This window comes from Aquarana catesbeiana, linkage group LG01 (genome assembly GCF_042186555.1).
Source record: "Aquarana catesbeiana isolate 2022-GZ linkage group LG01, ASM4218655v1, whole genome shotgun sequence".
NCBI classification, from domain to species: domain Eukaryota; kingdom Metazoa; phylum Chordata; class Amphibia; order Anura; family Ranidae; genus Aquarana; species Aquarana catesbeiana.
In genome coordinates, this window is record NC_133324.1 from 329,904,306 (window position 1) to 329,915,709 (window position 11,404).

Genomic DNA, 11,404 nt, shown 5'->3' on the forward strand with positions numbered 1-11,404 from the left:
GCAAAAGCCGCATTTTTTGAAACTCAGTGTGCATGAGGCCTTATATTGAGGAAAAATATAGGTTTAAGCTACACATGGACATTTTTAAAAGAGAAGTATGGGAATTTTTTTTTTTTAGCTGGATGCAGCATCTGTCCCCTGCCAGCTCGAAGGCTGAGAACCGAGCGATCAAACGCCCTTAATAACAGTTCTCACAGCTCTGTGAGCAAAGAGCTGGTAAATGTCAGTCACTGGCTCTCTGCTCTGCCCCCTGCGCTCACTGGAGCGCTGGGCTGTGAGCGGTCGGCTCAGGCTCTCAGCAGCTTGCCAAGAGCCTGAGCCAGGCATGTGGGTGGATCCAGACCATATGGTCATGATCTTTCCCGAGCGTGGACTGGCTCTGTGACTTCAGTCCGCTGTCTGCTGAGAACAAGTCGCAAGAATGCAGAACGATCTGCACTCCTGTGATCCACAGGAGAAGTACAGCCAAACAAGCTTTGGCTGTACTTCTCATTTAAAGCGGACCTTCAGTAATTTTTTTCAACTTTTCATCTATTAAATCTTCTGCTCTTGTTGTTTTAACTTTGGATAGTAAAACATTTTTTTTTTCTGCCAGTAAATACCTTATACAGCCCACTTCTTGTTTCTTGTCTGGTCATTAGCCTAGGCTTATGACATCATGCACAGCTCTCTCTCAATCGCCTGAGAATTTGCCAGGAGGGGGGGATGGATCATAAGAGGGCCAATGAGAGCTGCAGAGCTGGAGGTGTGCCTCTGCGTGTCTGTGTAAATCTGGGAAGTGAACAGGCAGCAGCTTCAGCTGCCCACAGTTAAAATGACTGCAGCCAGACTCAGGGGAGGGAGATTTATGCAGCATATTTGGCAAATACAGAATCACAGTATATATAAAATAATATGCAAAGGGGTTGGAGGGAAGCTTCAGAATAGCAAAGCCGTTTTTATTACAAATTATATGAGCAGACTGCAGTTCTTCGTTAAGCAAAAAAAAATGCCTAGCATAAATAAAACACAGAATTTTCCTGTGCACAGGAAGCCACAGGTCGGGTGTAAAGCTGATCATAGAAGTGAATGTCTGTATGCCCTTGCACTTGTATAAACAGCAATGCTTTGGTGCATCAGTATTTACCTGCATGTATGAAAATATGTTGGCTGGACACTGTTCCATGTGGTGCTTGTGCGTAAATGAGTTTCGGCCATACTTCTCTTGTGGGTCACAGGAGTGCAATTACTTTTGCTCTCCTGTGACCCAGAATCAGATGACAGTGGGCTGATGTCACAGGCTCCTCCAGGCCCTGGAAGGATCCCAACTATATTGCCCAGATGCCTGACTGGCAACTGGACCAGCCCTTCAGCGCTCCACTGACAACCAGAGGCAGCCTTTCCCACTCCCTTTCCAGCCCAGTATTCTGACAGTCACCGCTCTCTGCTCCTGGTAAACTGAGAACTGAATGATCAGTGGTCATGTGATCACTCAGTTCTCGGTCTTAGGGCCGACAGGGGACAGCCACAGTGGGGCCGTACACTGCACCTGTGCCACCGGGGTGCCTGAAAAAAAAACATTGATATTTGACACACACGGGCCAAACAGCTACTATGCCTAGCATGCCCAACATTTCAATCACAGTTAGACCCCTTTCACACTGCCTGCGTTTTTTAGGCGCTACAGCGCTAAAAATAGCACCTGAAAAAAGTGGCTCTTTTTACTCTAGTGTGAAAGACGAGTGCTTTCACACTGGAGTGATGCACTGGCAGGGCGTCACAAAAAGTCCTGCCAGTAGCTTCAGCTTCTTTGGAGCGGTGAAGGAGCGGTGAACTCACCGCTCCTCCACCGCTGCTCCTCACAGAAATCAATGGGACAGCGCTGTGATACCGGCAGCGTTTTGCGGGCAGATTTAACCCCTTTCCAGCCGCTAGCAGGGGGGTTAAAACCGCCCCTGCTAGCGGCTGAATAGTGCCGCTAAAATGGCGCTAAAAATAGCGCCGCTTTACCGCCGACGCCCCCCGCGGCTCAGTGTGAAAGAGCTCTTAGGCCTTGTACATATGGCCTTCAGCAAGCTTTTATAAAAGCATTTGCAAAGATTCCAACGGGTTTCTTGAGCCTTTTAATTCACCCACCAGCTCCAGTTTGGAATGCAATGTAGCATTCCTGGTGGGACCTCAACACTGAGATGTCAGAGTGCCGATCACTAAAGCTGATCATACAGGTAAAGATTTCAGCGATGTGTCATCCTTTGCATTCCTCTTGCCATTGCTTATCTCGGGAAAGTGCTCACAGCCGAGACAAACTGCAGTTACGAAGCAGCCATGTTCTTCATAACCGTTTTCAGCTCAGTCACAGCAGGACGGGAAAGGGGCAGGCTGGTATTCATATAACTAGGGTTAGAAAGCACATAGAAACATGGGATAAAGTACTACAGGTACTTTGTATCATAGGGGACAGAACTGTAAAATTAAAAAATTCTAATGACGGATCGTATAAATATATAAATTAATACAAGCACAATATTATAAAAAGGGAAGAAGACATGAACCTTAAATAATTTTTACTAAGGCCGGATTCGCACAGTTGAATGTCAGCCTCCAGAGGGAGCTTGCGATGGCATAGGTTATAGGCGCACCTGCAATGTGTGACAACACCTATTCAAATAAATAGGAAGTCACAATGCAGCAGGTAAAAATAAAGGAAAAGAAGTCTGAAAAAATAAAACAACTGCAGCCCCCACATCTAAGGACTGGTTACATTTTCAGTCCTGGGTCTAGATATGCTTTAAGCGAAGATTCTTAAAGCTTATGTGAAGTCACTTATTTTAAAATCACATCAGGCAACTGAAAAAAACATCCCTACATCTCCCATACAGTGCCGTAGCTAAAAATAAAGCTTGAAATTCCTGTAAATGCCACCTTTATTCCATGGTCATGAGACCACACAGGCTTCCCTTTCCAGCTTTTACTATGTGTGGGGGGGGCTTGGCGGCATTGTCTGAGGATAGGCAGCAGCATGACATATGGGCTGGCAGGGAATGTAGTTCCCCATCTACTGATGTTTCATTGCACAGTGCAACCCACACTACTACAGGCTGCTGGTTCTGAGAGTACAGCTCTTGCTAGGAGCCACTGTCGATCAAAATAAGCAGGGCTGGGCAAGGACACGTTAAGAAGGCTGACTATGGGCACATAGTGTGACAAGATGGCACTCTGTAGCTCCAATTAGGTGCTAAACGACACAAACTGACCATGTCAGCAAAGATCTGCTTCCATGCTTGGCATGGTCCGAATGCTGGAGGAACACAAGTTGACGGGCAGAATGGGCAGGTATTTGCTCAGAATTGTCAGACTTACATAAGTCTGACAATTTCATACTTATTCAGTTCAGCTTGCATCTGCATTCCCATCTGAGCAGAGGGAATTTCTTCTGACTTGAAATGGACGCTTTACAAGCTCTGTGTGAGTGTTTTTGCACATTTATTATTATAGAGGATCAAGCATTGTTTCTGGGCTTGCCAAGGACATTAGAGATGAGTGCTCCCTGTGCATGTGGATCAGGTGTGCACCCACTGAAGTCTAGGGTGGTAAAAAAAATATCTCATGCAGAGCTGTCTTTATTATTAATTTGACCCTGGGCAAACATTTTCTTGGGCCCTCCCGAATCCACTTAACTTTTTGCGGGCAGTGTGGGCTCAAGGGACAGCTGCTTTGGGCCCAACAATGACTAGGCCCGGGGCAGCTGCCCCTTTTGCCCTGTGTTAAAGACGGCTCTGATCTCATGTAGTTTTCTGAGCTTAGAAGTGTGAACAGGGACCATCAGAAAGAATGGGATTCCACATGTTGAGTCAGGCATAGGAAATGAGCTGAAAAACACACACACACACACACACGTGTAAATGGGGGCTAAACATTTTCCCCTGGAAGCCACGTGAACAGGTTTCAATCTTCCTCCATTCATACATTACGTTTCATTCAGGCTGGGTTCACACCTCCGACAGCTTCTATGAATGGAGGAGCTGGGTGGAAAGGGGGGGCATAGTCAAGCACTCTTGATGAAAAACTGTCAGCTTAAATTGGTTCTATTAACCCTTGCTGCACCAGAAAATTAAGAAGGCGGGCGGGTTAGAGGATAAAGATTTTTTAGGAATCCAAGAGCCAGCAGCACAAGGGACACATCAGATAAATAGTAAGTCATGTCCCTTGTGCCGATTTACGCTTTTTCCGTTTTGACTAAACTTTAAATGCATTAGCGGCAGACTGAAATCCATTTGTCAGTCCAGAAAAGCTCTAGTTTTAGCTAAGCGCTAAAAGTACTCCCTAGTGTTTTGGAACTCAAGTAGCTTCTAAGAAGATGACTAATGAAACCAATGGACACATTTCTTTGTGAATGGAAATTTCCAGATTTTATCACAACCCCCAAAGAGGAGGTTTTACCTATCAGATAAGTCGTAGATCTCCTCCTCCTTTTGCCAGAAAAATAAAAATCAGGTTCTCCCTGTTTACATGTTTTAAAAAGACGATTCTCACGGAAAGCGTCCTTTAATTGCAACAATTTGCTGTGTGAATGAAGAATAACAAGTGTAACGAGACTGACTGAGGTATGCAGCCTTTCAACGCAGGACCAGTCCTATCTAGAACAAACTGTACACGAATCTGGAATAAATACACAATTGGCCTCAGGCAGCTCAGTCATTTATCTAACCCAGCCTCTCCTCTATGTCACTGTAGTTTGCCCAGCATTACGCTTGGCATGTAACAAGGGAAAGCATGCTGCAAGGCAATAACATGTCATCCCTCTCCTGCTATTCATACTGAGCGCATGGAAGTTACCAAGAACATTGTTTTTAAAAGGCATACATTTGGTTTTATGTACATGCTTTACAATCAGTTTTCATTAGTCTAAGCTAGAGACTTCTTACTACTGTATATGATCATCTACATATATATTAGAATAATTCTGAAATACAGAGGGTTAGAGAAGTGGTGTCACCCATTGAGTACACAACTTCCATCCATCCAGGCGTTATATTATGGATGACAGGTCAATCAAACTACATATATAACATACTATTAAAGCAATTATCCCCTTAAAAGTAATAGACCATATTTTATCTGTGAATACTGGTAGGCTTATTCTGGCCATGGATCAAACAGGTTCATCCAGCACTGCTAAAGAGCGCAGATAGACAAATCTTCTGCTGCCGCTATCATATTCTAACAGCCGGTGCCGCCAGCTGTCAAAATAGCTGGACAATGCCTGCATCTGATTGGATGACGTCATTGTTCAGCCAACAATTTTCCACTCGGCTCCTGCGTTTTTTTCACGTGTCAGGCAGAAGGGTGCCAACGGGGCCACCCTTCATGATCAACCAGTCAAAATTTGCTCTGTGTATGGCCAGCTTTAAGCTAGCCATAGATAACTAGCTTAAAGCTGAATTTCCATATCCACACATTCATGGTGGATAGAGGAATCCTTCCTACTGTGATGTTGTATTCTGACAGGAGGGACTCTTCCACTGTCAGAATACACTGATCAGTGCTGCAGCGCTGATGGAAGAATCATTCCCGCTCAAGAAAAATTGGATCGTTAGGTCAACTTCTCTTGAGCGTGGAATGGCCATAGCTGGATCGACATTTGGCCAGTCCTTGCTGAACCAGACCATTTATGATCCATCTATGGCCATGCTTTAGAGTTAAAAGCTGGTTTCTAATGTCTTGAAGACCCCAGCACCAAGACCTCCCCTCAATCTCTTTACACAAACTTGTCTAACTGCTTGTGCTACAAAATCCGAATCATCCCAAATACATAGATAGATGAGGTTTACTGTCATTGTAGAAAACAAATTCACAATGAAATTACATTTCTACTCCCCACAAAATATTCATGCATCACAATCATCAACTACACAATTACCATACATGGTTTAATTCTACCAAAATATTAAAAAAAAAAATCCCCATATTAAAAACAAGACAAAGCAATAAAATAAAACTGTGTAACTTTCATTCATTACATATACTGTATATTAAAGATCCAGCACAGAATGTGGACCCCTCTAATTTCTACACCATTCATACAGATTTGAGAATTCAAATGTAGAAAACTTCAGACAAAAGGAGAAGCATGGATTGATTTAACGCTCTAGCAACCACCAGAAAATAAGATGTCAGTTTTAGATGGACTGACCCTATAAATCACGGGTGGGCAAATTAATATGGAATTCAGGAGTTAGTCTGTCCAATCTAGGAGCCAGCAGGATTTTTTTTTAGGAGCAACCTTTAGGCCCTTACACATGGGGTGGGCTCCATTGGAGTCTGCCTGCTTAGCAGGGACACTGTCTGAGCAGGCGGATGGCTGGTTCGCGAAACATGTCTGTTGATACCCGCTGCTCCATAGAAGAGACTGGGGGGGGGGTCCGATCAGGTCTGCCTGAAATTAAAATAATATTGTCAACTAGAGAAAGAAAACCTCAAATTCAAGCTACATTTAGACGGCCCAAAAAGCAGCCGTGGCTGGCAAGAATCAAGCTCTTGCTGGTGATTTTAAATGCTGCCTGCATACAATGTGTGCAAACAGCAGCGGCCGTCAAATCTGTACACTGTACAAAGCTATGGCTGGCATAGCCACTGTTTGCATGCAACTGCTCGTCTGAGCACCAGCATGCGAACAGAGCCTCTGACCGATCCTGGATGTGTCCAGGGTTGGCATTTCTGCAAGCCACACATAAACAGGCTGCAGCTAATTGGCCCATTTGTATTCAGCCATAGCACAGAGGATCCACGAGGTGGCGTCTGGCTGCCTCTGAATGCAGCAACCTATCTGCACTCCATCGCCCGTGTGAATGTAGCCCAATGCCGCGTACACAGTCGGACTTGCCAATGGGACAAGCTCCGTTGGCATTTCCGATGGAAAAATTTAGAGCATGTTCTCTAAGTCCGTTGGAAATGTCAACAGAAAAAGTCCGATGGGGCATACACATGGTCGGATTATCTGACAAAAAGCTCCCATCGGACTTTTTCTGTTGGAAATTCCGACCGTGTGTACGCGGCATAAGGCGTCAGCTGTCATCTTTATGGAGCATTGGCTACCTGGCATATCCAGCCCTGCTTTAAACATTCATCTGCAAACATAGAGAACAGTGAACTAGCTACATCAATCCTTGTTTTTAGTGAAGCTTGCAACCTACTAATCTTTATGTCCCCTGCAGAGAGGTTGTCAGGGTGAAGGTACATGGCGAAATGCAAACTTCTTAATGCACATTCTACTTACATAGTCTATTTCTTCATTCACATGAAAGGCTTTTACAGAGCAAGTAAAAAAAAAAAAAAAGTAGTGTTTTTCTTTTTATTTGCTGCATTTGATGTATTTTTAAATATGTTCATGTGTATGCATAGGCATTTTACTAGCTTTCCAGTATTTTTATTAAAATACAGGTTAAGAAGTAGATACATTGTTATTACCCATATACCCTGGACATTTAAGTAATTGTATTACACAATACAGTGCAATGTAACGCTTATCTGAATGTCCCCAACATTGATTAATGGACATCTGTTGCATTCTGTGCTGGTATACACAAATCAGCTGAAAAACAATAGCAATCCAGTGTCCTTTTTACAGGACTAAAAGCACTAGGTCATATGGGCGGCTCTCATCATGCATTAGCCAAGACAGAAATCAATAAACTATTCCCAAGTGCATGGAGGGTAAGCTGAACTCAAATGACTACTTACGCTCTGAACCAATAGATACTTACATATCTAGTATCATTACAAGGGGTAAAGAAAGTTCAGCTTTTGGGCATTATCAAAAGAATAAAGGCATTTTCAAAACGTGTCATAAATATATTTTTTTTATGAAAGATTAAAAAAAAAATGTGTAAATATATATTTATTTGCATGAAGTGCTGCACAAACTGTTTGCGCTATATAAATCCTGTATAATAATAATAATAATATTAAATTGTTGCTAATAATGTGTATAATTATATGTACACATACAGACCCACACAAACCTTTTCTTTTCTTTTTTAATATATATATATATATATATATATATATATATAAATAAAACACACACACAAACAAACCTTATTAAAAAAAAAAAAAAAAAAAACACACACACACACACACACACACACACACACACACACAATTAGCAGCACTATTATTATACAGGATTTATATAGCGCCACAGTTTGTGCTTTACAACATGCAATGCTCTCTCTTTTTTTTTTTATCTTTATTTATGGTCAATTAGCAGCAATTCTAGAATAACAACCCAATGAATAAACAAGGTGATCTGTAAAGTATTATAAGATCACTGCAATGTGAAATTGCTCATTGCCAGGTTCATATTTGTGCATCTGCATTTTCATGCATTTTTTTTTTTTAATGCACTGTCCATAAACACATGTCAAACCAAAAGAAGCACCTACACCCCCCCCCCCCAAGTTGCACAGAAGTGTGTTACAAAGGTGTGAACAATCCCCATAGACAATAATGGGATTCCTCTTGTTGTTCACATAAAAAAAAAAAAAAAAAAGCACAAGTGTGAATGCGAACTTACAAAATCACACTGTGTGGAAAGCCGACATCCATCACAAGCTTACAGACGTTCAAGCATTGCTATTCCACCCAGATATTTACAGACAAGGACAGAAAGAAGAAGGACAGTTACATTATTAAAAAAAATAGTTACCCATAATTCCTGCAAAGCAGACTGTAGAGATTAGCAAGAATGTAAAATCACTATGTGACAAAGTAGCTGCAGCTTCTTCTGAAATGCTGGTCCAGCTTGGTTACATGTAATGATTCATATGTCACATCCAGAGGGTGGCTGGGGATGCAGTAGTCTGGTCTGTGATACATACAATCAGCACTGTCCTGTTCCGGTTGCTGCTGGAGCTACTTGCACACCAGACTTACACTGGTCCAGCTTGGTTACATTAAATTGTCCATGTGTTACCTTTGCAGGGCTGCTGGGGATGCAGAAACTCACTAGAAGTCTGCACTACATACAGCCATCACTTTCCAGGTGCTACTTGATGTCTGTACACTGAACAGAGGGGGTTGCTCGCCTGGCACCTCTGCCATTCAGCAAATGTATTACATTTTTTAAATGAATACTAGGCATTCTTTGAAAGGATAATGTGATGATTATGACACCATCCACTTCTCCTCTCCACCTCGTCCAACCAGGGAATTATTGCATTCATTAAAAAAAAAAAAAGGACATTTGCTGAATGGCAGTGGTGCCAAGACAGCAACTCCCCCTTTCAGTGTATAGACATCAAAAAATAGGGTAGAGGTCAGCTCCAAATAAACCCAACAAATAATGGTACCAACATCCCTACAATTGATAAAGCAAATAGATAAAGGGAATGGGACTTTAGAGGTACATCGTATAGGAAATGACACAGTTTTAAAAAAAAATGCTTGTGCAAGTCATATTTTGCTAACCTTTTGAAGTGTGATATACTAATTTTTTTTTTTTCTGTCTACACATCTAAGGTTGAGCATATCATGTTTTTTATACTTATTAATTAAATACCCTCGTCCCCTTTTCCTGATGAAGCCGTCTCGGCGAAACATGTTGAAATTTCTGGACATGGGAATATCTTGTATGTGATTACAGTACTCTAATTTGTCAGGGATAGGAAATGTGTATATACCTATGACTGTGAACGTAACTGTACTCCTTACTTTTATATTGTTTTGCTAAATAAATAATTTGTATATTTTTACATATTAAAAACTGTGTCGTTTCTTATACGATGCACCTCTAAAGTCCCATTCCCTTTATCTATTTGCTGTATAGACACCAAGTTGCACACCTTTGGAATAAATTAGAGCGGAGACTGCAAGCCAGGCCTTCTCATCCAACATCAGTGCCTGACCTCACAAATGCGCTTCTGGAAGAATGGTCAAACATTCCCATAGACATACTCCTAAACCTTGTGGACAGCCTTCCCAGAAGAGTTGAAGCTGTTATAGCTGTAAAGGGTGGGCCAACTCAATATTGAACGCTACAGGCTAAGACTGGGATGCCATTAAAGTTTATGAGCATGTAAAGGCAGGTGTCCCAATACTTTTGGTAATATAGTGTATCAGCAAAGATACAATTAAATCCAACCTTGGGGAGACATTTGCCTGTCTCATATCACACTTAAATTTTATATACAGCTGGAGGGCAACTGGTTGAGCACCCATGAAATATATATATATATATATATATATATATATATATATATATATATATATATATACACACACACATAGTTGATCTTCCAGAATTATAGGGAAGGGATGCAATGGCAGCCCACTCTCTCTCTCTCTCTCTCCCTATGACCTTGAGATAGAGATCAGGTTGGTGGAGAAGGAAAGCTCTGATCCCACCATATAGGAATTCTTAGCAGTACATTGTGATGAAGGGGCTCCTGATGTCCATGCAGTAGGCGGGGTGTCAGGTGAGTGCTCAGTGTGTTGTCACTACACGTGGGGCCAGTGTACAGCTTGTTTGTGAGTGTGGCTCCAGCAATGTGGGCGGGGCTATGTGTTTGTGGGAGGGGTGATGTGTGTGTGTCTGTTTATGGCAGATCGCTGTAGAGTGTGAGCTCCTGTGCCTGCACATGATCCAGTGTGGTGTGTGTATGTGATGATCCGATCATTGCTGTGTATTAGGAAGGCTCGGTACAATAGACGGTGGGGAGAGGAGCGATCCTAATGGTAATGGGAGGTGGATGGAGAAATAGAGAAGGGGGTGATGGTGAAAAGACAGGCCATCTGCTCCGCTAAATGTCACTACAACACACACAACTGCCATCTGTCACACCAGCACATGCCACCGTGTCCCCTGTCCGTGCATACTGTCACATTCTCCTGCATGCCTCTCACTGATCACTCAGGGGCCCCATGGGGCCACACACAAAGGAGCACTCACTGTGATGTGGGGTTCCCTGTGCAGACTGTCTCTTCCTTCCCCGATCCTCTCTGTACAGCTGTCTGGTCTGCTAGATGTGAGAGACACCCAGACAAAGACACATAGACACTCCCAGAGCAAGAGACAGTCAGGGGAGGGGCTTCGGGGGGAGGGGCACACAGAGACTGCTATGAGACTCAGGCTGGGGACTCCGACATCTGACAGCATACAAGTCATATCAATGACACACATAGACCAGGGAGGCATGGGGACATAGCGATTGGTGTAATGTGACAATCAGCAACAACCGAGCACAGCAGGGGGACACAGGATCATGGCTGCACTACATACATACATGCAGGATCATGGCTGCACTACATACATACATCCAGGATCATGGCTGCACTACATACATACATGCAGGATCATGGCTGCACTACATACATACATCCAGGATCATGGCTGCACTACATACATACATGCAGGATCATGGCTGCA

At 42.9% G+C, this 11,404-nt stretch overlaps 1 protein-coding gene across 3 annotated transcripts in view; it reads right to left on the reverse strand.

Annotated features, from left to right (window-relative positions):
- The window catches only part of NDRG2 (NDRG family member 2), an 87,748-nt gene extending 76,666 nt beyond the window's left edge, over positions 1 to 11,082 (reverse strand). The window contains exon 1 of one of the 3 annotated variants that reach the window (XM_073631263.1): positions 10,928 to 11,082. Coding sequence is in view for 2 of the 3 variants with exons in the window: in XM_073631254.1 (XP_073487355.1) it covers positions 8,687 to 8,690 (4 nt within the window). In the remaining variant the exon portion in view is untranslated. Of the gene's footprint in view, positions 1 to 8,686; positions 8,835 to 10,927 lie in introns of those variants that run through there. The other 2 variants (XM_073631254.1, XM_073631272.1) reach the window with 2 other exon arrangements.
- Between the last annotated feature and the right edge of the window lie 322 nt (positions 11,083 to 11,404).